General features: G+C 39.9%; 1 protein-coding gene across 5 annotated transcripts; it reads left to right on the top strand.

Annotated features, from left to right (window-relative positions):
* Positions 1 to 914: 914 nt before the first annotated feature.
* On the top strand, positions 915 to 25,178 carry TPCN2 (two pore segment channel 2). 5 transcript variants are annotated; one of them, XM_041411380.1, is made up of 26 exons: positions 915 to 1,047; positions 2,983 to 3,047; positions 4,263 to 4,339; positions 4,979 to 5,156; positions 5,787 to 5,903; positions 7,233 to 7,339; positions 7,818 to 7,890; positions 9,531 to 9,630; positions 9,941 to 10,006; positions 10,365 to 10,429; positions 10,510 to 10,545; positions 11,538 to 11,635; positions 11,974 to 12,055; positions 12,419 to 12,505; positions 13,301 to 13,420; positions 13,746 to 13,805; positions 13,893 to 14,021; positions 14,723 to 14,772; positions 16,560 to 16,659; positions 16,950 to 17,021; positions 18,986 to 19,059; positions 19,433 to 19,523; positions 19,646 to 19,728; positions 20,239 to 20,320; positions 21,719 to 21,804; positions 22,523 to 25,178. In XM_041411380.1, exons 1-26 carry the CDS (start codon positions 942 to 944, stop codon positions 22,599 to 22,601), a joined length of 2,283 nt encoding a protein of 760 aa, XP_041267314.1. In that variant the 5' UTR covers positions 915 to 941; the 3' UTR covers positions 22,602 to 25,178. The 5 variants fall into 5 exon arrangements, with proteins under 5 accessions (XP_041267314.1, XP_041267322.1, XP_041267350.1 ...); XM_041411397.1 differs by having other exon boundaries at positions 1,016 to 1,047; positions 4,241 to 4,339; XM_041411388.1 differs by lacking the exon at positions 10,510 to 10,545.
* Positions 25,179 to 27,603: the final 2,425 nt, after the last annotated feature.

Genomic DNA, 27,603 nt, shown 5'->3' with positions numbered 1-27,603 from the left:
CTATGTTGTTGTTATCCCTACATACCAGGTCCCTGAAGGAGAGCTGGCCTATCTAACACCATTGTCCATAGTGAACACTGCTCCCTAGTCCATGATTTTATTTGCAATTCAGCTAGTTTTTACAACTAAGAGTCACCTTATAGCAGTCGTGACTAGTAAATGTGTAAAATATTCACTGAAGTAGAGAGCACCCCATTTGATAAACAACATGTAGCTTTCAATTAAATAGCACAGGGTTGGGTCTATTTTTACTTCCTAGGCTGGAATACTAAAACGAAGGGTTGATACACTCGTGTTCATCGTTATGCTGCCACAGGTCCCAGTATGCGGCAGAACAGCGTTGGCAAATTGTCCTGACGCCTCTTTTGAAATTGCAGCTGTATGAAATTGACCAGTGGAAGGGCGTGTGAAGGGGAGCGTGAGAAAAGCGGGCAAGTAGCACAAGTGAAGCATATTTAACAGTGAAAGCAACATGAGTGAAGTTCACGGCTGCTTATTCAATGCCTAGGTGATTAAATACAAATTAAGTACTTTCTGCGACCAGGGATGTGAATGGTTATTTAAGACTGTGATATATGCGGGAAGCGGCCCCGCAGCTGCCCTGAGCCACGCAGCCAGGAGCCTGCAACTAGCTGTGGCAAAAAAAAAAAAATGCACCTCCTTATCAAGGATGTATTTTTTAAATCCATAAATGACGTGTGGGGTGTGAAAACCCGACACTTTTCTCCCCCACACCCCGCCTGCTCCAGCACCTCAGCTCGCCAGGGGCGGGCGGCAAATGGCGCCCAGGGGGCGAACGCCGGCTCTCCGCGCCGGCCGCGCTCTCCCTCGCAGCCGGTCACATGCGGCGGGCGGAGCCGCCCGGGGCGGGCCGAGCTCCGCTCCCCTCCCGCCCCGTCCTGCCCCATCGCAACCCGGCGGCGGCGCGGTCGGTGGTGCCCATGGAGGCCGGTGCTGAGGCGGAGCCGCTGCTGCCCCCACGGCGCTGGCGGGCGGGCCGGGGGCTGTGGCGGGAGCGCGGCGGTGCCCGCTCGGCCGCCGAGGACGGTGAGTGCCCGGGGCGGGGGGGTGCCCGGGGCGCTGGAGCGGGTGGAGCTCTTGCCTTTCCCTCAGAGCTGGGAGGGGCAGGAAGCCCCCCGAGCTGCTGCGGGGCTCGGCCGCCCTGCCCGGGCTGCTCCCGGCAGCTCCGGCGGGGACGGCTCTCAGGGAGCCGCCAGCGCTAGGGCTGCTGCAGCCCCAGGCTGCTTTGGTTCCTTATGTAATTTTAGGGTTTTCCTCTAAAGTGCTGACAAGGTTTTCTTGGACCCGGTGACTGTCGTAGGTCTGACATGTCAATTCTCCCAGGATGGAATCCTTTTGAGACTTCAGGTTCTCTCTTTTCACGATGCTGCATCACCTAAGGGAGCCTTCACTTTTTGTTGCTCTTTTGTGCTGTTCCAGAAGTGCAGCGGGATGGATTCTGTGTGCCCAAAGCGAGCAGTGCTTTAATCATCACTTGTGACTAAGTGTCACTTACTGTGACTAAGAGTTGCAGAATAAGTTTGATATCCATGGTAGAATGCATGGAAAAATTACTATAGTAAACATTTTTGGCTAATTTCCCTGTTTTATTTTGATACTGTGAACAGTCATTTAGATTCTGCCCTTCCAAAATCCTTGGCATCAACACTGGTGGCTTGCTGTGCGCTTCAAGTACCTAAAGCTTTTGCTGTCCTTGCAATCCTTTTAGCTAATGGTTCCTTTAAGCAACGTATGTTTTTATCTCACTAGTGTGAGATGTTATGGAAAAAGTCGTGTCTTTACTGCATGGGCCTGGCTTGTCTCCTGTTTATGTTCAGATCTTTCTGTTGTCATGGTTCGTATCAGGATCAGTACAAATCTGTTGTTGCTGATGCTCAGATAAAGGGTGACATTTAAAAACCGTTTGCAGTCTCTGTAGGAAGTTGATGCTGTTGAATCATGTGGGACATAAAATTGTCTGTGACTCTCATCAGTGGTGCTTCTGGCATTGCTTGGTGTGTGGGGGAGGGCATGGTGCTGCTGCTGGGAGGGACTCTGGTGTTGTATCCCCGGTTGTGATTGCTGTCTCCTGGGTGGAGATGGTATGAAGTGCTCCTTGGGACTCTTCCCCTCCGTTACACTACCATATGTTTTTCATATCTGGAGTTCTCCTCAGTTTTTTTATATCTTTTTATATCTCTCTTGGTTTTTTCCTTCCTTATTTTGACCTTAACTACCTTTATTTCTCTTTCTGCCTTAATTGCCAGGTTAGTTCCTGAAAGGTCTTCAAGTAAACACAAGTGGCTGCCCTTTATTTTTTATGTGTCTATCTTCACAGAGACTTCTTAATTACGGGTTTTGAAAAGTGTCATAGTAACTAATTCAGTGGTATTTTATTTCAAATTGTGTTCTTTCGCCCCTTGCTGTGTCTTGAGCTCTGATCTGTTTGGTATGGTAATAGTAACTCTCAGAACAAATTTAAAAAGCACTAAATTTAGTTCTCATATGACTATAGATTTCTCCTGGTTTTGGAGGAACAAGATCACTCCAGACCGCAGTATCTTTATTAAACAAAAATAAAAATTGCTACAATAGTAGTGCCTGATTTTCATGGCTTTGCTTGACTGTATACTCTGTCAAAGAACAATTTGAATCTCCATTATTTTGTCTGTTAGGACTTGTCTCTGTGCAGTCTTGTGATACATAACTACCAGTGTACTCTGGCTACTTAAACCTAAAAGAGAACCTTTTAACAAAGCACAGGTGCATGACGTGTTTGATATTATTATTACTTATTTAATGTAATGCACGGTGCTGCTGGCAGAGCAGATGTGGCAGGAACACTTTTTTTTTGTGTGTGTACGGTGCCCTTTGTCATGAAAACCATGATTGTGCACCTTCTGTTAACTGATAAGCAGTTTTATCCAAAGTTGGTTTATCCAAAACACAGCAAGCGATTCTTATTTCTTTTTTACTTCATAGGTGCTGGAGCTGATAATGACCTTTATATAAACCAAGCTATAGTATTTATTGAAGATGCAATACAAGTAAGTAACAATTTTTTGTTAGCTTTTTGTTAGCATGCTTCCCATGCTGGACGCTTGTCACACACTCTGCCAGTTTTTAAGTTCTTCTGTGTTCAGACAACATTGGCAAACCACCATCTCAATTCACAAAGCAGAATCAGAATTCCAGATTCCTGTAGTATGCAAGTCTCAGTGAACTTCTGCCTAGGAGAAATATATTTTCCCCCACAATGAAGTAATCTCTTTAAGGGTTTCAGAAGACATGCTGGTTTGTGGAGTGATTTTCATGGTGGTTTTTTGTTTGTTTATTTCTTTGGGTTGGTTTGATTGTGGATGTTTTGCTAGTGACTAACCTACTGCTGAGAGAAATTATTTGAGCAAGCCCTGTAATTTGCCTCTCAATCTGACTACTTGCACATCTTAAGAGCTGGTAAAAGCTCAAGAGTTTAAGGCTGGCTTCAAGTGTGAAGCTGGAACTCTTCAGCTTCAGCTGAACTTGATGCCTTTGGAAGTCTTGATTCCTTCTTTGTCGCTCCTTTACTGGCCATTAACTGCAGGTTCCTAGATCCTGTTTTCTTCCAGGCAGTGGGAATGCTGAAGGGCAGTTCTTGAGCTCTCTTGGCTTTTGGTTGGGAGACTTCTGGGGGTCAGATGTATTTAAGGTGTGGCCACCTTTCTGGAAGCTTCTGCTCAGCAGGGGCAGAGTAAGAACAGCCCAGGAGCTGTCACAGAGGAGGGACATATTTTGTGGATTCCTTAAGAATCACAGGCACTTCCTGATCTGGAAGCATATTTATTCAAAAGCATAGGTTGAGGTCTCTTCTATTCAGAATTAATTTGTTTGCATCTTATGGCCTGTTGGAAGAGAAAGACAAAAGAAGAGGCATGTGGAATGAATGCTAGAGAGGGGAATTAAGCGGGTGGACCATTTTGGTGAGTACTTAGAATAGTCACTGAATTATTACAAATGCTGTTATTTGAAATTATGATAGTGCTTGCTTGAGATGACTGGCACACAGTTTAATTATCTGAGCAGCTCTGTGGTCTTTAGATAGCAGAACTTCTTTACAATCTTGCCCTTTTCACACATGTGGAGTACCTCTGTGGTCATGGGTGACCTAATACTTTAATAATTAATAACATGTACTAATTTGGTTTGCTTTGGTCACTTGATCTTTGCTTTTGAGACAGACTGAATGTAATGTTTGAATTAGCCATTTTGCTTCCTGCCTTCAGTACCGATCTATAAATCACCGTGTGGACTCCAAATCCCTGTGGCTTTATCGATGGTACTATTCCAGGACTTGCCAGTGGTAAGAACTTGGTTATTCTCTTTGCTTTTTTTGTTTAGGAGTTAGTCTTCCTGAAGAACTACTCTTCCTCTTTCCTACTTGTTAGATAATTAGGTAATTGTGTTTTGATGTTTATAAGAACTTATTCTGGGAAGCACGTAAGTTCTTATGACCACATGTGAAAATGGTAGAAGTGGAAAGTAGAAAATTTTATGAAAGTGTGATGACATAGATGGCTCTTTGGAAACAGCCACAGGATTATTGCATGAGTGGACTAATTAGCATGATTTAAAGCACTGTGCCTTAAGAGTTTTCAAAGTGTCTGTTTCTAAACATATTGGATACCAGCAAGATTGTTTGCTGCTGTTAGTTTCCAAAGGACACCACCTCAGGTTATTTGGTGGTCAGCAGTTGCATCTCCAGTACAGGCAACAACACGCTAGTCAAGTGTTGCCTTGTGGTCTAACCCATTTGAGTGAAATATAGTATCCTAAAGCTTGGTTTACTTCAAAGGGTATTGCTTTACTGTAAGTATTTTGTTATTATTTTGACTCATTTTGTGACTGTTTTATGGGGTTTGTTTTGGGGTGGTGCTGTTTTGTACCTTTATTTTTTTTGGTTTTGTTGGTTTTATTTTTGATTTAATCTCTGTCCAAACAGGATTTTGAGCTTAACCATTACTGTAATCTTGACTTTGGCTTTCGTTGAAGAGCCTTCCTCACTCACCATCACGTCTGATGTGCGCTACCGCCTTCCCGCCTGGAATCCTCCCTGTGGCCTCACGGAGAGCATGGAGCTGCTCTGCTTCCTGGTGTTCGTGGTTGATGTGTCTGTGAAGGTGAGCACCTCCTTCATCTGGTACTGAATGAAGCAGTAGGTGTGTGGTAGAATTGTTTTTCAAATCTTGAGTTTGCAGGGTGAAATTGCCGTGCTTTATTAGAGCCTCATTTCAGAAGAAATTAGCAAGTGTGTATTTACTTAATTAAGACATTTATTCCCTTTTTTTTTTAAACCTAATTTTCCTAATTGAGTGAAATAAAATTAAATAAATTTTGCTGAGAGTGCAAGTGTTTTGGCTTAGCTGCTTGTATTAGGTTATAAAATCTAGGTATATAATAAATATTTGTCAGTTCATTTACACAAAATAAAAGTTGTCAGAAACTGACCTTTCTTAGGGTACTTATTTCTGGAAAATCCCTTTTTTATGTTTATTAAGTGGAGAATTTACTTGCATTCAAAGGATTTCTCTTGCGTGACCATTGTGCAGCTTTTACTTTTGCTGACCTTTATTTATTCTTGTAGAAAAAAAATCTCTCAACAAGGTATTTTTGTTTGGATTTTGGAGAGCTTTTTAAGAGCACTAATGTCAAATTGCAGATACTTGGGAAAAAAATGGTGTTGACTTATTACGGTATTGGATTTTATTATTAAAGTAAGTTATGGTTATTCTTTTTTTTCCCTTGTCCAGAGTTACTTAATTGGATGGAAAGAATTTTGGAAAAATAAATGGCTAATGGCTTATATACTGACATTAATTGTTTCCCTTACTGACTGGATTGTGTCACTGAGTTTTTTCTGCAAAGAGGTAAGAACAGCTTTACTTTGGTCTTTTACGGCTGGATAATTCACTGAAGCAGCGAAAAAGTTTGGTGTAATGTAGCTTAGTAAAGAATTCTGTTTGATTCTTAATGTAAATTTTTATGTTTGTTGGTAAAATTAAATAGCACTCATTGCTTTAGTTTGTCAGCAGTTGAAGAGTGCAGGGAGAACTTACTGCCTGGCACCAATTTTGTCATGCAGTTGAAGAATTATGTGCTTAACTTGGCTGAATGACAAAACCTCTGAAGTAAAGTATAAGAAAAAGGTAATTAAAAAGGTAATTAGGTAGTTTAACATGTGCTTTCTAACCTGAAGCTGTGCTCTGTTCAAAACAGTTGTGTCCTGAGAGGAATATCAAGTTTGGAAATGGTTCTAAAAGTGCATTCCTTGATGTTATACTGCACTCTCCAGTTGGTTTTGTCTGCCACAGATTTACATTAAATTAGTTGTTGTGCACTTGCAGTCCTTGTTAAGAAAACACTAGTGTGGTAAAAATGCTGGGAAGTCAATGAGAGAGACATGATCTTAAAATGTGAAATCTTGAGGTGTGATAGTGGACAGGGAGTTTGAACAGGAGTTTCCCAACACAAAGCAGTGGCAGAAGGAGCAGTCGAACTGCTGGGATGGATGAACAAGAGAATAGAAATAAAGTAAGTAATTTTTATGGATTTTTGTGCTGCTAAGTGTGGCCCACAGAAGACTGACCCTAAAATGCAAGATGCTGAAACACTTGAAGTAGCAAAAAGTGACAGGAGTAACTTGAAGACTTGCAAATACCTTGACTGCAAGAATCAAAAAGATTATTTACTGCAGTGTTATGGGGAAAAAAAGCACTTACAACTTGAGTCTTGTCAGAGACAGAAACTGCTAAGTAATTGCCAGGCCCTTTAGTTACAAAAGAGTCTGAAAATTGAAGTTAAGCACTTATTTTTAGAATATATATTTGTTTTTATGGACAGTAGCTCTCTATTAATCGCTTTCTTGATATGGCCCTTGGCAGAAAATACAAAAATACCATCTCTTGTGAGATTGTTATGTCTACTGAGCAGTAAATTTAGATTGTTTCCAATTAGTGGCCTGATGAAACTATTGAAATGTCAGTGTGTGTTTTTAAAGCAATCTCTCCTCATTTTAATGAGGCGTGGAATCTTTTTTGGTGTTTTGTGAGCTCAGAAGAGCAGAGCTCAGTTCTTTTTCTGTTCCGCTGTTGGCTTAGTCAATGTGTGTGTCCAGTGCTTTCTGACAAACTTGCTTTCAAAATATTTGAGCTGCCAGTCTTGCAGCAACTCAGTGTCTGATCCCTTGTTTTTTGCAGAGCATGAGAATAAGAAGAATCCTTCGCCCATTCTTTCTCCTCCAGAATTCTTCTATGATGAAGAAAACGTTAAAAAGTATCAACAGCACGCTGCCTGAAATGGCGAGGTGGGTTGTAGCCCAGAAAACATCCTTTCACAGGATGGCTGGTAGCAGGCAGGTTGTTATCCTTTGAGTTCTGGTGTGGGACATCTGAGCAGCTTCCTCCTGGATCAGGTAGCTAAGTGCTCAGTGAGATCAGGTCACAGAGGGTGAAGGTTGTGGTAACTTTCTGATTCCCCTTAGTCTGTACAGGATTTCTAGACTTTGACACGAACTGTGTGTGTGACATAAGGTTTTTTTCATGCTAGTCGAGAGGGAGGTTTTGATTCTGCTTTTCTAAGCCCTTTTGTAAGGGAAGAACTGAGACACCTAAGTGTGATTTTTATTTTGTATCAAAACTCACATCTCCTCCTGTTACCTCCATCTAACTTCTTAAAAACACCCCTGGTTTTCTTTATATGGCATAATTTTGCATTTTTAGCAGAGGATATTAAGAGTAAGATAAAATTACTGTTAATACTTTGATATATTTGCTTTCCAACAGTGTTCTTCTACTACTGGCTGTTCATCTGTCTCTCTTCACCATGTTTGCCATGCTGCTCTTTGCTCGAACAAAGGTAATCAGTTCTCTGGCTGCTTTGGTAGATCTGGGTGCCTTTTTTCTGTACTTGCACAGCTGCTTCTTGTCTAGTTTTATAGTCGAACTAGTGAAACTTGTTTTCCCTGAAAAAGGTCATGTTGTCAGATGTGCTGAGATGAGTTTGAAGTCCATTTGGAGAGCTTTAACATGTGCATAGTATCATGTATGCAGGAGACTTCCTTATACATTTACCCAGTTTGATCCCTTGAGTTACTTTCACTGCTTTTGTTGAAACCCTTCGTGCTGTTCTGTCTCCAAAGCTCTTGTCACTCTTTCATTTATATTATCACTCATTTTTTTTTTCCCTATCTAGCTTTTTGCTAACTTTAGTTTCTTCTGTGTTTTCTTGCTTTTCAATACTGTTATTCCTACCAGGCCATGCCCTAGTAGGTTTTTGCGTGTACTAGTTTTGGTTTCTGATCCCTTTGGGTTTTCCTCTTGTTTTTCTCTTCCTGCTTCTGAAAAGCAAAATTGAAATTTTGTGGTTAAAATAATTTTTGTGTTCTGGTAATCTTGATATGTTCCTTCTCTTCTAGACTTCCTGTATTTTAATTTATCACAGATTATTTGGGGCTTTTTAAACTTACTTTTTAAGGCCTTCCATAAATATGTTAGTGTAAACACAACGACTTCTTGCATACTTCTCCCAGTAATTTTGGTCCCATCCTTAATCTCAGTTTTGCACCTTCATTTCTGCTGTAATTTGCACTCGAGCCAGCTTCTAGTCTTCCTCATGATCAGCAAATTCCCTGAATTCCCATGTTATAGAATCTTGGGAATTAGAAGCAGAGGTGTGTTTTCCCACTGTTTGTTGCCTTCTGGACGTTTGTATTATCTCTGTTTGTCACATCTAATTTCAGCTATGAGCTTCCCCAGCAGATGTATATTTATAACTTGTATACCTAAACTAATCACTTGTGTGTACATTGAGGTAAAAAATAACAAGTTAGAGAGCGGACTTTCCTATTTTGGTGTGCTGCTCTGACATCCATACAAACTAATTTTATCTAACATGGCAAAATACTGCAGGCAAGTTCTAAAGGTAGGTTTATTAATTAAATTAATGACTCTTTGCATTGTCTTGTGTGTGTCCTCTAGGGTTGCATATTCCAGTCTTTGCAGCAGATTCAAGAGCTGTTTGTCCTGTGCTGCCTGACTCATGTTTGTGGTGTTTGCACTCTGCATCTTTTTTTATCTGTCTCTTCTTGACCTCCAGAAAGAAAAATATATGTGGAGGATCCAAGGATCCAAAATCAGCCTACCAGTGTGTTTTTGATGAAGGTTCTGAGTCCCATACTGTCAGTTTGTGGCGTGATTGTTCTTCCTGAGTCTGAGGTGCTAACTAGACATAACTTCACATGGGCCTTCCTGTTCTTACTTGTGCTTTTTTATTGCTATTAATAAGTGATGTGATTGCTCTGTGTACATACACATTATCTTAATTTTTATCTTTGGCTTTTGCTTTTTCCATGGGGTAGATTTGATTACGTGTGTAAGAAATTGATCATTGACTGATATTAATTGTTAAAAAAAAATTAAAACTTTTTTTCCCCCTTCCTTGCTAAGAGAGAGTGATTCCTTGGTATTTCTCTTAACAATGAACTCATCTTTGCCTAGGATAACCAGCAGGATAAGGAGTGGGTGGTGTATTTCCGGAATTTGCCGGATTCTCTGACGTCACTGCTGGTCCTGCTGACTACTGCAAATAATCCTGATGGTGAGCAGTCTTTCAGAAATAACACTCATCTCTCCTTTTGAAGAACAACAGAGTGAGATTGCTCTGTTCAGACTACTACAGACTACATTCTTTCAGCTCCTGGTTCTTAGTGCAGCCAGAGGAAGGTTGTGTAAAGGTTCATCATGCCTTTAGTAACTTGATTTTTGCCTTTCTGTCGTGTAATTATAAGTGCCACTCTAAAATCCAGCTGTATGAGAGCTTTTACAAATTACCAAAAGTTCGTAGATGTCTCTACTGTGCATCTCAAGCATTAAAATGTTATTTTCTATTTTTGTTAAATTTGATTCAGTGATGATACCTGCATATTCTAAGAATCGAGCATATTCAGTCTTCTTCATCCTCTTCACTGTATTAGGTAAGTTACCTCTTGTCTTCAATGCACTTCAACTTCGACACTTGTGCATACCATCTACGCTGTTTTAGTTTTTTAGGAACATTTAATCATTAATTTCTCACTTGTGTGATTCTTCCAGTTATTGCAAAGTGTCTGTGAGATCATTTTCATGGAAGGTTCTTATGGTTTGGAGTTTCTTGGTAACATGTCACAGGGGAATGGATACATTACAGTATCCAAACATTAAAAACGTTTTGGAAATCAAATGCAAGAAAACTAACCTTCTTTAAGTTTTACTTTTGATTTACTGCATATGTTGAAACTTCTTTGAGAAACAGATATTTTTCAGTAAATTTTACTGCTTCTTTTTCTCCAATAGGCAACTTGTTTTTGATGAATTTGCTTACAGCAATAATATACAACCAGTTTCGAGGGTACCTTCTGGTGAGTAAAGCATTCCTAATTCCTATGTTCTGCCATAACCTTGAACCCTGGAAGAATTAAGTTTCATCTGTGTATTAAAGGAGCCTTCCCACTCTGGTTGCAGATACATTTTTAAGGTACTAAATCTTCTTTGATGCAGATACTTTTCCCTTTATGTGCTGTTACAGCTTGATCCCCTCTGGTGACAAAACCTGCTTGCATATTTTCAAGTATGCTGTGGATCTGCTATTTTGACTATTTGTAGGGGAAAATAAAAAGGAACTGTTGTATGACTGAACAAGGACAAGTGGCTGAGGAGCTTAAACTGTGTGAAGGAAAGCTGCCGAAGTGTTTGTATAGCTGCTGTTGCAGATCATAGAATATTAAGGGATTGGAAGGGACCTTAGAGATGATTCATGGGCAGGGACACCTCCCACTAGACCAAGCCTTACCCAGACTGGCCCAGTAGCTTTTCTGGAAGAGTTCCAGAGAGAAGGTGAAGTTTGTTGGATAATAAGCTCGAGGCAATATTACTCAGAATGAATGGCCCCCACCCTCTTGTGGCAGAGGAGTGCGTAAACAGAAAGGACTTTTGGTAATCCTTTCCTCCTCCTCTGTTTCATCCCTTCTTTCTCAATTTTCTTCTTTCTTACATGATAGCATGACATCATCTGACTATTAATAAAGTAACTGAGTTTGCAAGTGATTACTGTAATTAAAAAACCCATGAAAAACCATAGCTCTGGATTTGTGCTTTTAGGCAAGAAGCTGGAATAGGACTAGCTCTCTAACTCTTCTCTCTGCATGCTAGTGTGAATTTCTGTGAATGCTTGAGCTTTGCTCTTGCCAGTGTCTCTGGAAGAGGCATATGCCTGTGCACTCCAGAACAGAAAATAAACCATAACCTGCATGTTTACTTGAATTCCAGGGACTTGTTTGCTTACTTGTTTCCTTCCTCCTTGTACAAGGAGTTCTTGGAAGGAGTGAGGCCTAGGGCAGTCTCCTGTTCCGTTCTCTAATTGCAAATCTGGGATGTGTGCCCGAGGATCAGTATATTATTTGGCCATAGGACACAGTAGTGCCTGAAGTGTGAGTAAATTGTTTCCTCTGTGGTGTTTTTGCTGCTCAGAAATCAGTTCAGTCCTCCCTCTTCAGGAGGCGGCTGGGAATCCGGGCTGCGTTTGAAGTGCTGTCTTCCCTGAAAGAGACTCCTGCTAGTGCACAACAGTAAGTGAAGGATCTTGAAACAGTAGATTATCTTAAAAAAAAACAAACAAAAAAAAAAGTAGATTTTTGGTCATCTTGTTTTGTTTTAATATATTTACTGAGGATGCGTTCTCAAAAATGGCAGTTTGTTGCTCATCTAATTTTTATTTTTTTTTTTCTGAAACTGGGTGTTCCTAACACACTGTTTGTGACTCTTATGGGGTCTGTTTCCTTCTTTCCTACTTCTAGTTTCATTTGCTTTTCAAAACAAGAAAGAGGCAGGAACACATTTGGACCGGCTCATTTTGCCTTCTATGAAGTTACCTGTAGCAGGGCTCATTCTGTTTTCTTTTAAATAGGTCCTGTGTCAGTGTTGGGGCCTTACTACAGGTGCTGCAGAAAGCTGAGATGGATTCTCGCTGCAAGCAAGCCATCATGGGGGTAGGAACTGGATTTTCTTAGCCTTTACGTTGGTGACTATCAGTCCTGACTAGCAAATGCAAAGGTCTGCTTTCTGTTGCAGCATTCCTTGGATCATAACAGAATAGTGGCGCTACTACATGGTACTAAAATTTAAGTTAGTCAAAAGAGCATGTGATCCCAGAGAGGGAAAATAGAAAAGGCCAGACATGTCCTCCAGTCACTTGGAGTGTTGTATTAAAGCAGAGCAATATTGAACCTTACTCAAACAGCTTGAATTACATCTTTATTCCTAGATTTCCAAGGTAGTCTGAGGGGTTTTGGCAGACTTTGCTCATGTTCCTATTGCAAATGTTGATCTGAATGTTTCTCTTTCATGTGAAGTCGCTCAAAATGTGCTCCTGTGACCAGCTGTCAGCTGCCCAGTTCCAGAAGCTCTTTGAAGAACTAGACAAAGATGCCATTAAGCAAGTATGTATGTGATCGTCATTTATAAATCATCAGAAGTTGTCTGGCCTTGTGCAAAAATAAGTGAGAGTACTCTAGTATAAAGTGTATAAACAAACTTAGCAGCATGTGAACACAAGGTGTGATCACGTTGATTTTTAAGCTTTTTGTGAGCAGCTTTTATAGCCACAGACAAAATTGCTCTGGGGGCTTTTACAGCATTAGTGTGGGATTGCTAGATGGTGTTAAATGTACAAAATACAGCTTTGTTTATTCTGTCAGCATTTGAAAGTGAGTTGTTCAGGCAAAATAGTTCAAAGTCTTTTTCCTCCAATCTCTGAATGAAGAACAAAACGTGGATTCTCTCAGTGTTCTGGTGAAGATGGGCAGAAAGCAGTTTTCTCTACTTGGAGAGGGAAAGAAAAAACAAAACACTAAATTATTTGAGGGTTAGGAAATATTCTCTTCTGTGTTTGCATGTATCTAAGACTTCTGAATTAATGTTGGGAAATGGGGAAGGGATGTATACAAATAGTAGCTTGGTGTTTAGTTTGTCTGCTTGGGGCATTGGAGAGAGGTTGGATTATATTCCTTCTTTGCCATTACCTTGTGCTGTGCCATAACCAGAAATACTTTCTTGCCACATCTGGAAAACATTTTCCTGACGAAATGTCAAAATTAGCCTGTGGCCCTGAAGATTTGCTTTGAAACTGTCTGGGGTTTTTTAAATCTGAGATGGGGTGTTTTTTTTTAAATTATTGTATTATTTTTAAAATGCTTATTCTTTGTGACTCAGCAAATCCTTTGTGTTCTTTTCAGCACCCTCCAAGTCCAGAGTACCAATCACATTTTATGCAGAAAATGCAGTTTGCCTTTGGCCATCCCTACTTTGGCTACTTGGGGAATGTGGTAGCCCTGGCAAACATTATTTCTATTTGTGTAAGTAAAGGGGTTTTTTTTGTTGTGGGGCAGTGGTTTTCTTTCTTTTTCTTTTTATCATTGTTTTTTGGCTTTTCTCTGCTGCAAATTTAATTTCTGCTTTTATTCTTTAATTTTCTTTAAATAACTGCTTTTTCTAGCAGTTGGGTTTTTGGCATGCTTTAGTTATGCAAAGTGTTAAGAGGGAATACGTGCAGTTAAAAATGTATTTTCAGCTGCTTGAAAAGGTCTATGCAAAACATGAAAGACTGTTCTTGTGCTTAAAAATCTGTTTAATGTAGCAGTAAAGCTACATTAAAGATTCATAAAATATTTTTTGTTTAAGGTGGTTTTGGTGATGGATGCAGATAAACAGCCATCTGAAAGAGATGACTTCTTCCTAGGGGTAAGATGCAACAATATTCCATGCAGTTATTGCTGTTCCCTGAGATGTCAGGAATTCTAATGGTTGTTTTTCTTTTGGGGGGTGAAGGCTATCAACTGCTTCTTCATCCTGTACTATCTGCTGGAAATGTTGCTGAAAATCTTAGCAATGGGCTTGAAAAGATACTTGTCTTACCCAAGCAATAGATTTGATGGACTTCTGACTGTAATTTTGCTGGTAAGTGCTTTGTTAGCTTACACATTCTTGGGTTTGTTGGCTAGGGAGATTAGGGAACTACAAGAGCTGGTGGGATTGCTTTTATTTAGCACTGATCTGTTGAGCTGAACAACAGGAGCCAGTGTTGTGGCTTTCTGTGGCTGGAAAGTTTACATGGTGGTACATGGTTCTGTTAGGGTCTGTGTTCTGAAGATAGGCTTATTTAAATCCATGGAAAAGGTGCTTATTTAAATCCATGGAAAAGGCTGATTAGAAGCCTTTTAAATTTTATTTGGAAAAATTTAGCTCCTGGAATAATTGCATGAGGAATTCTGTTTCATAGTTTAAAATCACTTTTCTCTTCAAATTTAAAAACAATTGTCACATTATTATAATTATTATTTGGTCAGAGCCTGACACCCCTGTGGCAGATGAGGTCAAATTCGTGGTTAATGGTATTCACTGCATATCCTTTTGTGAGTCACTGTTGGATGCTCTGTGTACATTTGGTTAGTTTGGAGAATAACGAGGCAAATATGACAATTCAGAGCTGTAAAGTGAGTTGAATTAGTGGCTTAAAGCTCTTGAAAATGTTTCTTGTCAAGAAGCTTACAAAATTTCTGGAACTCAGATTTATAAAGTAAAGTTTTGATTTTTTTGTTTTTGTTTTTGTTTTTTTTTGTTTTTTTGGTTTTTGTTTGGTTTTTCTTTCTGAACTGAAGATTCTGGAGGTTGCAACTTTTGCTGTGTATGGATTTCCTCATCCTGGCTGGTGAGTAACCTCTGTGACCTGCTGCCCTTTGCTCAGTGGCTGGAGTGGGTCAGGGGAACACACACATTGTCATGTATACATGTCATGATGCTGTGATTGTCAGCCCAGTCTTTAATTTACCAAATTTGGTAGAATTTTGCACCCTTGCAGTCACTAGAGGCCATGCAATATGGATAAGTGAAATTTTCTTTTTTCCTAGTGTTTTAGAGTTCTGTGTGGCTCTTCTGAGAAGGATGCATTTGTTTTAATTGTAATCTGATTTAAAATAATATCTTGGCAGGTCTGTGCTTATCAGGGGTGCAGGAGTGGGAATATGGTACTGCATACACAACCTAATATGTTTCAGTACCAGATTGCCCATAAATCCAGTTATATGAACTGCTGATGAAACCTCTTCACACCTGTATGTAGATTGAAGGCTGAGGTATTTTCATGCTATAAAATGTTGTAAGAAAATTCCCATGGACTTAACACTATTTGTTGGTATTGTAATAGTAAGCAGTTGTTTTTTGATTTTCTTGAGTTCAAACAGCTTTTGGATAACTATCCTGATTTCTTTTTTGTTGTAAAAAACATAAAAATCATTGCTTCATCTTAAAATCTGAAAACCATCTCCACAAGAAGAGAGGAAAGCAGAGGAATTCTGGAAGATTTCCTGAATCTTCAGGAGTGATTCATAACACATTCTGTTACTTTGTGTCTTCATGCAAGCTCACACTTAAGACACTGACACTCCCTGGTTTTTCAGGATATTTATTATGTTGCCATCAAGAAGTTCTCTTAATTTACACTAGAATCTCTGCTCAGAGTTAGACAAGTCAGTCCTTATGGTTGTAGAAGGGTTTATATTTGAATACTACTTGTATTCCTGTCACCTAGAAGTGATAGTTGCCAGAAAAGCAATTGCTACAGACTAATTATGTTAATTATTGATGTTATCATTATGTTTGTGTTTGATTCTGCCCTTTGATTCTTAAATGTGGGCAATTGCTTGCTCTGTCATCTTGGAGCACCAGTAATTCTTGTTAGGTCTTTGTGCCAGTCACTGCAAGCAGGTTACAATCCAGATTAATCCCTCTGAGTCCTGATGTGTGCTGCTGTCACATCCACAGACCAAGCAACCACCACCTTCAGGGCAGGACAATGATGTTGCTGTTATCTAGACTATGCCTTCTATGCAGTGTTAAATGAAATTATTTCGTTCATTATTGGGGTTGAATATATTGGAGGTACAAATCGTGATTTAGCATCAGTGTTACCAAGTCATTGGCAGCTTTAGATCCCCACCACCTGCCCTCCTTTCCAGCCAAGAAGCATTTAGCATGCTCATGTAAAAGCCAAAATTCAGGGCTGGTTTTTGAAGTGTATGCCCATCTCCCATGGAATGTTAACACATAAGGAAGAAGGTTGACAAGACAATCCTTTAACCTAGTGCTGTTTTCAAAGCCCTTCTTCAGCCAGGCATGCCCTGAAAGATTAATGCCCATCTTTGTGCACATTCCTGAAGTATCTCCCTCTAGCAATCCTTTTGATTCACTTGGTTTTCTGAAAGGACCTCCTTTGGTGCCTCCTCCCCAGCAGAAGGCACAAACATGCACTTCAAAGAGCTCTCTGTACATATTTAAGAGCCCAGCTAAAGGGATTCCTTCCTTCATCAGATACTAGTTCACTGTAGCTGAGATTCCTGCTAAGTAAATCAATGTACTTGCCTGTAGCCCAGTAGATTTAACTGTGTTGTTCTGTCATGGGCTGTTCCTCTGATTTGTTACTTTTTCTGCCCTTCCTAGGAGGCCTGAGTTCATGGGTTTGTTGTCCCTGTGGGATATGGTGCGGCTGGTGAACATGTTAATTGTCTTCAGGTTCCTGCGGATTATTCCCAACATGAAGGTGATTGCTCTTCCCTCTGCAACTCGGGTTTCTTTGTTGGTCAAGCTATAAATTTTGTTAGAGCCTTTCAGGGTAGGTTGCAATTCTCTTGCACATGAGTGGAATAGCTCAGCTCTAACTGTCCTGACTTTTGCACAGCCCCTCACAAAATCACTGACTCTTGCCTGCTCCCTCACCAGAGAAAACCAGCTCAAGTTCTCTTGATGTGATTCTTTGTCCTTTTAGTAAAAATTCGATATGGATTGGAAGTGTGGTGAATGTCATAGGTACAAAATTCTGCTCTGTTCTAGTTCATGGCTTTGGTTGTTACTACACTGCTGGATCTGGTGAAAAACTTGAGAGCCTTTGCAGGAATCCTTGTGGTAAGTCACAATGCAAGATTGTAATTTCCTTTGTTATAGTTTAACAAGGGTATGTCACCAACAAAGTTAACAAGGTTCTTATACAATCACCATGAGCAGTAACATTTCACTTTAACCAGCCACTTCTTCTTCAGGGCTTGTCTTGGAAAGCCACAATAAACTGCTTGTTTGTGACAGCCAGCACAAAGTGGCAGTGCCTCCTTTGAGAGGAGTATCTTTAAAAGATTAATTAAAGCTCCCTTTGAGTGTTTGTCTTAGCTTGAGTAGTGCGGATTCAAATTAAAAATTAATCCATGCTAAAAGTAGACCAATTTTCCTTACCCTGGTTTGCATATGTTAAATTAAATAGCAAAACAACTTTAAAATTGTTTTTGGCTGAGAAGATGTTGAGATGGCATGTTTGGACATGGTTTTTTAAGAGCCTCTGCCATCCTGTTTTATGTGTGTCTGTGTAGAACAGACTCAACAAATGTGATTAAAGGGTGGATCACAATGTGTGATGTCCATTACATGAATTCTCCCAACTCTTGAGTTTCTGGCTTTGCAACCATGTCTTCCTGGCAGGGCAAAGAAGTGCCTGGGTAGGTTTGGTTTTGCTATTGTTCTTGGGTTTTTGTAGGATACCTTAATTTGAATGGTCAAAGATCAATGATTTGTTGTTCTAGTCTATATACCTAGCATGCAATTTAACAGAATACCTATTTTTGTCACTAATAATCGATAGGCCTTAAATTGGCTTGTGTTGCACTTTGAAATAAAGATACTGGTTGGGGCAAATCTAAGGTGGTAAAAACCTTGCTGTGCTGTACAGCTCAGACTTCTGAGACAAGTCTGCCACAGTGTTTGCCTCTTCCATTAATTTCATTTGCTTTTACTTGAGGATACGTGAAAGCTCTCACTGAGCTTCTGCTGTAGTGAAATCTGACTCCATTGCCAGCTGATGCTAAATATCTTTCCTAATGTTAGCCTGGAACACACGTGCAGATAAAATAATGTAACTGATTAGCTAATTTCTCAGGCAGCGAGTGTTTTAAATATGTGTTTTTTTCAAAGAATAAAATTAATTTTATTGCCCAGCGGATACCCCATCTTCTGGCAGGCTATGAAATGTCAGCTTCAGCTTAGTCCAGTGGTGTTCAGAGTTTGTAGGCCAGGGCAGCTCTCTTCTGTTCCTTCCAGACTTCCCATTCTTGGGTTTGTTTTGTAGCAAAATACAAAAAAAAAAAAAAAACCAAAAACCAAAAAACTAACCAAACAAAAAAACCCCACACCAGATTTTTTTGTTTGAAGACTCAGCTTGCTTCAAGCTTTCCTGGGATAAATGGCTCCTTCTCAGAGAAGCAAAGCAGAGCTGTAGGTTATTTCTAGAACAAATCTTTTTAAAGTAAAAATTGCAATGTCACCTAGGAAATTGCTAAAGACTGAAAGGTGTCTCTTTAAAAAGAAGTTTGCATTTCTAACAATTAGAAGACAGACGTTCCCAAATCCTTTGTGTTATTCAAAACTTTATTTTTAGACTAATTAGCATTTTTTAAGGAAGTTGCTGATGGAATATAAAATAATGACATAGTTTTGTCTTTCAGGCAAGCTCACTAAAAGTTTATTTTCATTGACTTTAGCAGAAAACTCAGATATTGAGGTTGTTCTTTGTAAATACTGGTACTGAGTTTCGGTTTTAAGTCACTATTCTGCAATGTTTATAGTTAAAAATCAGCATTCTGAGACACAGAAGTAAAATAGATGATAAAATTATTTAATGCATTTTAATAACTGAAAATTAGGTAGAATATTAAAAAGTAAGAGCAGGCAGTTGAGAAGTATTTTCACTTTAAAAGCTTCAGGCACTGTTCCTGATGCAGTTGCCTCAACGGTGGTACTAATATGAATTCTGTGTTAATTGCATTTTGCTTTATTATTTTGTGACAGAAATATTCAAAGCTAATAGTTGGTTGTGTTCCTTCCAGGTGGTTTTCTATGCATTTGCTATAACTGGCATAATGCTGTTTAAAGGTGCTGTTGTTCCCTTGGGAAATACCAGGTAAGATTCTAAAACATCACCGCTCCGAAAGAATCTGTTTTTCAAAAGCCTTTTTACTTCTGAGCTGTTTGTGGTTGGTTTTGTGCAGTTTTGGTTTGTTTTTTTTTTCTCTCATTCTTGGAGCCACCCTGCTTTTAATGTTAAATCACACAGCTTCATTATCTGTTACTCCTTCTGTTTCTTCTTGCTGTATTAAAATTGCAGAAATGCTTATCTGTAGTTTTACCCTGCTTTATCTGAAATACATTTTTTGACCTGTTTCCCTTATTTTCTGCCCGTGTGAGATAATCTAACTTTCTCCAAGGGGCTCAGAAGAGCTCTAAAGCAGAGTTCACAGGGAGCTATGTTCACATCATCCTGTAATCTCTTGCAGTGCTGCCAACACCACACATGACAATGGCACTCTGCAGTGTGGAACATATGAACAGCTGGAATATTGGCCCAACAACTTCGATGACTTCGCTGTGAGTGTGATCATGGATGAAATCCCTGTTCTTCCACTCTCTGCTTGTCTTTCCTCCTCATTTTCTGAGGCTTGGATCTGTGGTACAGCCACTTAAACGCTGTTCTACTCCTGGTTTTTTAGGCAGCAGTGGTGACCCTCTGGGATGTGATGGTGGTGAACAACTGGCAAGTCTTTTTGGATGCATTTTCAAGATATTCAAGTCCGTAAGTAGCTGTAGTAATACTGAAAAAGTCCCATATAAATCCAGCTTATAATGTACCTGAACAGGAAGTATACACATAGCACAGTTCCTACCATCTGCTCAGAGGGGTGCTGCTTACCTTTCTTTTGGACCATTTCTGATATATAGGAAATAAATCTAATGCTTCTGTGTTTTCCATGTGGATGAACAATTTTTTCTAGACTTAAAACCTTGGACATACCTTTCACTTGTATTTACTGACTTAATAGGGAATGATGGAAGGAACTGGACAGCGCCTGGGTTGAGCTGTTCCAGTGACCCTTGGCTGGTTAACCCAGGAGATTTAGTCTGTTTAGCTAATGTAATGAAAAGCAAACATTTTTTGTTTTTAATTTTTTGATTCAGGCCCCCTTTTCCCTTAAGAAAGTAGTAGTATTATATTTCAAGGAAAAAATGTGATTTCATGGTGCTCGGCTCAGGCTGAGGTTTTTTACTGCTTCCTTTATGTATTCTCTGTTCATCTGATCTGCAGGTGGGCAAAGATCTATTTTGTAGCTTGGTGGTTGATCTCCTCTGTCATCTGGGTTAATCTCTTCGTAGCTTTACTTCTGGAGGTAAGGAAGTGTGTTTATTTGGTGTGAGATGCTGAAAACGGGTTCTGATTTGTGCAGGAAATGAAAAGCACCCAGACAACTTTATGTTGGGTTTGTGTGTGTGCTTACTTTACCTTTCTTGCTGCCCTATGCCCAAGGAGCTGGGGAATTGTTTTCTTTTTCCTAGAGAATTATATATTTTATTTGCAATTTTGTCACAAAACTGGTTGTGTCTCATTGGGTATGTACATTTCATTGTAACACTCTCCTTATTATAAAGATGAGAAGTATTTAAAATATTATAAAATTGCTTGTCTCTTAAAACAATACCATTTAAATTCAGCATTAATTATTCAGGCTGTAGGCTTTTTTGCATTTTAATTTGTCAGCAAATGAAGTGAGCAATTTAAATTTAAAATTTTTATTTTATTTGGTTCTCTTGTGTTTCTTCCCACCCCAGTTTGAATTACCACCATTATTCAGTGCTGCTCTAGAGAAGTGGAACTGATTACTTATTTTCAAGAGATCATGTTCTAGAGTTTTTCAGAGAAACTGTGGGAGTGCAGTTGCCTGAGCAATGCCATGAAGAACACGTGGTTCTGCTAGTTACTCATGGCATACTTTCCTGCAAATCCAACATTTCTGATGGAGAAGGGAATGCTAACTGTCTCCTCCAGGTTCCTCATTGTAGACTTCTCCTATAGGTAGTGGAAGGAACTGAGAGCACTTCACCCCATCTCAAACCCTTCTAGTTTCTTTTGGAGATGTTCTTGACATTGCTGAGTGTACTGAGAATTAAAATTTACTACAGTAGGAAGAAGGGCAAGCTTTCAGTCTGGGACATCTTCTACCTGCTTGTTTCTGCAGGGCTGTGGCCAAATGTTGCTGTCAGAGCCAAGATGCAGCATTCCATAGCAGGAGAGCAGGATGTCACTATTTTTCTCTCTCTCGGTTTTTTTTCCTTTTTTTTTTTCCCTGAGCTGTGTGTATACACCCTAGGTATTCATCTGTCAGGATCATTCAAAATGGGTAAGGGAACGTGGCAAAACCTGAACTAGCAGTATGTTTATATGTTGTTGGGTTTTTAAAGAGGAAGAAATTCATATCAGGTAGTCTTGTGAGTAGTTCACATGGTTGTCTTGGGGAGGCAGTCCTTGCTAGGAGCTGAAGGCAGCAGGGCTGTCTCCTGCTCTGCTCTTTCAGTTCGTGATGAGAAAGTTATTCCATTGCTGAACAAAGGCCTGAGTAAAGTAGTGACCTGCAGCACTAAATAAGCTGATGCCTAAATGTTCACCATGTAAAATCAAACCTCACTCACCTCCCAAATCTTATCTGCAAACATAGTGACCAGATATAACCTCTTCTCTGCTGCAATCAGAAGAAGCCTTTGTATCTTTTGCTGTTCCTTCTATATTTCAGAACTTCATTCACAAGTGGGACCGTCGCTGCCAGCGAGAGTCTCTTTCAGATATTGAATACCAGAGGACAGTTGAACTCATGTTCAGGTGAGTTGGGCTGGACTTGATAATCAGTGTAATTTTTTTTTTCTTTGTCTGTTTTAAAGAATGTGTGCTGGCTGCAAGATGTCTTCCGTTTCCTCCCTCTGAAGCAAACTGTTCCATCTGTTAGTTTGGAGAAATCCAGCAAGTGCTTGAGTTGGGCCTGCTTTAAGCTGACTTGGTAGCCTAACCTTTATATGCTTTGTGCTCATGGTAGGATGGGAGAAGAGGTGCTGGGGATGAGGGGAAAAACTGCCGAGGGAGGAAAACACAAGGGAAAGAATAAAAGGGAAGATGAGGGAAGTGATGCATGTTCTTGGCTTATTATGAAATTGTGGGTGGTGAGTTAATGCTTGATGATCATGCATTAGTGGAACTTGTAGTGCATGTTAGATACTCAATAGTAGCATTGGGAGCATGTTCTCATTTGGGAGTTTTTTTTCAGGAAAACAAACCTACTGACCTTCAGTTGTATTGTACTGTGTGCAGGAAATTGCTTCCCTGCTTCTTATGGGAAAACAGCTGCTGGTTTCCATGACACATCTGTAGAGGATGGATCACTTGCAACTAGATGCATCTTTAGGGAGCATCAGCTTATTGTAATTTTAATTCCTTGTTTCATTCCTGAAACAAGCAAACGTTACATCTCAGTATAAGCATTACAAAAACCAGTGCTGGGAAGCTCTCTTTGCTGCCCCTAACAACTCATGCTTTTTCTTTGTAGAGATGTTTTGGAAGAACCTACAGAGGAGGAGTTGATGGAAAAACTGCATCAGCACCCACACCTGCACTTATGTAGGTGACTGGTGGGAAGGACTGATTTATTTAGACCTCTGTTTTCTTGAGGTTGTCAGCTGGAAGAAACTGAATGGATTTTCTGTGAGATGCTCTTAGGAGAGGGGCTTGTAGGACACTATGTGAGATTTTGCTTGGGAATTCTCTGCAGAAAGGGTTTTTTATTTTGGGTTCATATCTTTTTTTGAAAAAGATTTGAATCCTGCTAACTTGATTTTAAGTTGCAATTTTAGAACGAGTATTGCAGCTGTTATTTTTATAGGGTGTTGATATCAGAAGGTTTTATTTCCTTTTTTTTAATAGGGAAAGTCTCTTTAAAATGACAGTGCACTTTAAAACGTGAACTTTATAACCACTAAGCCTGCTTCTTTTTTCAGCACAAGAAAATGAAGCTGCCTTTTTTGGCAGGCAAGTGTGGCAAGGGCTGCGCCCTGCAATTCAGGAATGGATTAGGCAGGACCAGAACAAAATCCTTAATCTTCTTCTAGTGAGAGCTAAAACACTATTTTTATTGTAATGTGACACCAGCATATCTTACCAAATTTTCGGGAGTTAATCACGTCAGAGCACAATCAATTCCAGCTTAGTAACAGGGGCTGCCTGCTTTGCACATCCTCTGTTTTTCTTTGCTTTCCATAGGGGGTTCATGCTGGTTGTGCCATTCAGGTCACTGAGAGCAGTTAGAACTTGGACTGGAGCAATTGCACTTGTGGTTTTCAATGTGGTAAAAGTAAGCTCTCTTTCAGAGTCAATATTCTCATGTTGCTCTTCACTGAACCTCTTCCTTTTACTTTCTTCCAAGTCTTGTTTTACACTGTGTTGTATTTCATGAAAAAGCTAAGCTTTGGCTGGAATGTTGTACCATGATCACTGGAGTCGCCCACTCAGAGGGGGAAGGGGAAAAAAAGAAAGGTTGAATGGGATAATCAAAGTGCTTAAAAGTTGAAGTTTTAATTCAAGCCTGTGGGAATTGAAGGTGCTCAACCAGTATTGCAGGATCACATTCTTTTATGGCTTAATAACCTCATGCTGTGTACCACTAAGTTTCACCAGGGTAAAACTTCTTGGATAAATAAGTTTCTCAGCAAATCCAAAGTGGAGGATTCACGGTAAGCTGTGTCCAGATGCTTTTTGTTATCCCTTAGTGTTCCTCTAAAAAGGGGGTTTTTGTTTGAATCTCTTGCCACATAACTAGTAAACTGCTATGAAGAATAGAATCTACCACAAATACTGTTTTTATATGTGTAAATGAAACTGCCCTTTGGGCACTGCCTTCTCATTGAGACACTTGTCACCAAAATACACATTGTTGTGGTCATCTCTGTATTGACAAAGGCTTGGAGGAGGTAAATGGCTACTATTTATAAGTGCCTTGATTATTTTTTTAGTTAAAAAATGTTTTTCAGAAGTGTCAAGCAGTCATCCTCTGTACCTTTCCTCATCTTTTTTCATCATTTGCCATTTCTCTTTGTCCTGCATGAAAGAGAGCAAAATATCCAGAATGATGGTGCTGGTTTTTTTTGTTTTTTTTTTTTTTTTAAGATCAAAACCATATTTTTGCCTTGTTGTCTCACTGATCAGAAACTACTTCATGATCCTTGTCTGTTTCTTTACCTTTCTGCTTGTATTTTCTTTGTGCTGTGGAGCAAAATACATTGTAGCTTTCATATGTGTGGACAAATGTGAGCTGAGTTCTGAGCTACTTCTCAGTTTTTCTCAGTTTATGTAATCCTGCCTCTTAAGCCATGCCCTTGTCTGTGTGCAGTCTCTTGTGTCTGTTCCAGGTTAAGCCACCCAGTAACTCACTTGCACTGGTTTCAGTGGCATCATCATGGTTATTTTCAGTCATGCACTTAAAACACTCATCATGGCAAGCTGATAAAGGCATCAGCACATGGTTTTCCTAGTTTTGAGTTTGTTCTGTTCAGTATGGCTTCATGTCAGGATGGTTTCTGTTCCTTCTAGTGTGATGTATAATCACTGCCACCAATGTATTGGGACTTATTACACAGTGGTTAAACACTCTTATTTTATCTTTCTATTGAAAAAAAATTGTTTTCCACTTTTCTGGATACTTGAAGTAGCTTTGCCTTGCCAAAAAGGAAGTGTCCGGTTCTTATCAGCCTACAAGTTTGATTATTTTTTCTGGCCTCTTAAGGTTCCTTGGGGTTTTGTGGTTGATTTTTTTTCTTTTTTTTTTCTTTTTTTTGCCATTGCATTACAACATTACACTACAATCTACCAAAGCAACATAAATTGGTGTGGGAGTACCATAAACATCACAACTGTCTCCATTATGCCATCTTTACATCTGGACAAATGTGGAGAAGGTGTTCTAAAGGGAATAGTCTGTCTTGTTCTTGTTTCACACTTGTGTAATTGACTGAGAGTGTAACTAGAATTTAATACAAAATTGTACTACCTAATGTCACTTGAACTGGAAGATGTAAATGACCACAAATCTTATGCAATAATTGTATAAATCATGGAAATGAATGTGCGTCATTAGGTAAAATTTGAGGTTTGCATTATTAAAAAAAGTTTTTTCTTCTTGAACCATGAAAATAATTGGGGTGTTGAAATGATTCCTGTGGTTTGTTTGTTCCTTTCCGTTGCTACTGATTTCTGCAGTGCCAGACATTTCTGTTCCCATTGTTTTTGCCAGTTAAAGGCTGGGCCCATGGAGGAGGTTACGTGCAAGTGAGATATAAGTGCTTGGTTTCAAAGTGCAGACCTAAAGGATGCTGCTCTGTTATTTTGCAATTCTGGAGGCACATAGCATCCTCTGTAGGTACTTGGCACACCCAGTTTTAAGGTGACACCTCATTGGAACTGAGTATTAATGCTTTTGAGCAGGTTGATCTTCATTTGCATTTCCATCTCTACAAACCAGGTATTTCTTCATCTCTCTTTTCCCCAAGAGAGTGGTGGAAAAACATTCTCACAGCATTTCAGCTGGGGCACATTGTGCATGTAATTTAGCAGAGTCTGTGGTATTCTTTGGTAACGTGGTTTAGAAGATGGTGGGGTTTTATTAAAGACAGAACAAAATCAGTTGTGTAACAGATGTGTCTGGCAATGGTTGTTGCAGGTGTGGAGCAGGTGAAAGCCAAAGCAAAGAGAAGATCACCTTGTGTTATTAAATCAGGATCAGATTTTTCTAGCTTCTGAAGGAAGATCTTAATCACTTAATGTCATGGATTGACCCTGGCACAGTGCCAGTGCCCCCATGAAAGGTATATTTTTAAAATGGTTACTGTGAGATGTGACCTGGAAACAGAACAAAGCAGGCTCCAACTTGGGAATGGAGGGGAAAAAAACAACACTTTATTAATCGACAACATAGACACAAAAGGGAAAAGAAAGAAAAAACACACACAACAATCCACAATGGAACACCTCCAAAACACTCCTCCTCCCCCCACTCTTCTAACACTCAGTCCCTTCTAACACTCAATTCTCAGTCCAATACCCTCCTTCACACAAGCTCCCCCCAGTTCATCAGGAGAGAGGAGTCTCCCTCTTGCACCATGGGCCTCCCCAGGAAACACAGTTGGAACCTCCTGTGCTTCCATGTCACACGTGGCACCCGCCTGAAGAGAATCTGCCGTGGTGACCATCTTCCTTCCATGTCCAGTGCTTTCACCACTGTCCATGGATCCAAACTACTCCTTAGGTCCTTTTAAGAATGCCTTGCCCAGTTCCAAGAAGTGGCCGCCTCTCACCCTTTGGGACACCTGTCCCCCGCCACATATTCACTCCCCTGGGGCCTGGGGCTCTCAGGAACAGAGATCCTTCGCTGAAGGCCGAGGGCTCCACCACCCCCTCCCCATCAGTCTCTGTTCCTTCTACTTCTCCTCGCGGCCTTGTCACTCCTGGCTCCTGGCCAGCCACCTCCCCCAAGGTGCAGTCTCTGCATTACAGGAAGAAATTGGTTTCGTCCTGTGGCCATGTAAGAGAAAAGGCCAGCCCAAAAAGCTACTCCCTCATCTCCTCCATCCAAGACTGATTGGTTTGACCATAACTTTCCCAGAACCTCACTTCCTGGTCAAACCACGACACTTAACTAAGGCTAATTTAAGATTCCTTGTGTATTTTTTTTCCTTCCTGATTTGCTATGAATTTTTAATGCTTAAAGATTTAGGAGTGGAGGGAGAGGAAGGATTCAACTGAAGTGTTTTTGATTCTTGTGGTAAAAATACAGAAATAGAGTGATGAACCTCACAGGCACACTCAGGTATGAACTTGACACATTTTGGGGAATATTGGTTTGCATCCCTCCAACACTTCTTACAGTGCAGAAAAAAATTAGAAAGGACATACAAAGCTAGAATAAAAAAGAGGGCCTATAGGAAAAAGGTGCAGGGTATAGATAGTTACCTTCACCTCATGTATCAGAGCTATCTCTTACCTTGCTAGATGGTTTATCTTTTTACCTGCCTGTATAACAGGAGTAATACGGGGTGTTACCCCAGCTTTTGTAGTTTAACATTGTGCTTTCATCAGATCCAGTCATTCCACTGCTCTGCCTTGGGGTTTTATTGAAAACAGAATAAAAATAGCTGTTTGCCTATATTTTCCATGTTAATGATTTTTTTTCTTCCACTAGATTTTTTGTCTCATTAAAAGTGTATATAACTCTTGGGAGCTTTCCAGAAATCAGCTGATTTTGACTTAATCTGAAGTTGTTATAAATACACAGAACCATTTGTTGTCTGAATTCCAGGTAGGAATAATTTGGGGTTCAAGGGTTGAGGGGTAAAATTGGCTTTGTAGTCCATCTCTAAGCAATACACTCTATTTGACACTGTTTCAAAATGACCTTGATAAACTGGGGGAAATCACCAAAATTAGTGAAGTAAAATTTGAGATAAATATGCACTGTTACAATTTACTAGTACATGGCAGGGGAAAAGTAGTATTAGGAGACAAATATTACGGGCCTGATAGTGTAATGCAGATTGAATGAGCTAACAGCATCTGAAAAACATCAAAAGATAATTGCCTTGC

Source organism: Onychostruthus taczanowskii, unplaced genomic scaffold, assembly GCF_017590055.1.
Source record: "Onychostruthus taczanowskii isolate IOZ18803 unplaced genomic scaffold, ASM1759005v1 scaffold101, whole genome shotgun sequence".
NCBI lineage: Eukaryota > Metazoa > Chordata > Aves > Passeriformes > Passeridae > Onychostruthus > Onychostruthus taczanowskii.
The sequence above is the reverse complement of the archived record's forward strand: the minus strand, read 5'-3'. Positions and strand labels throughout refer to the sequence as shown.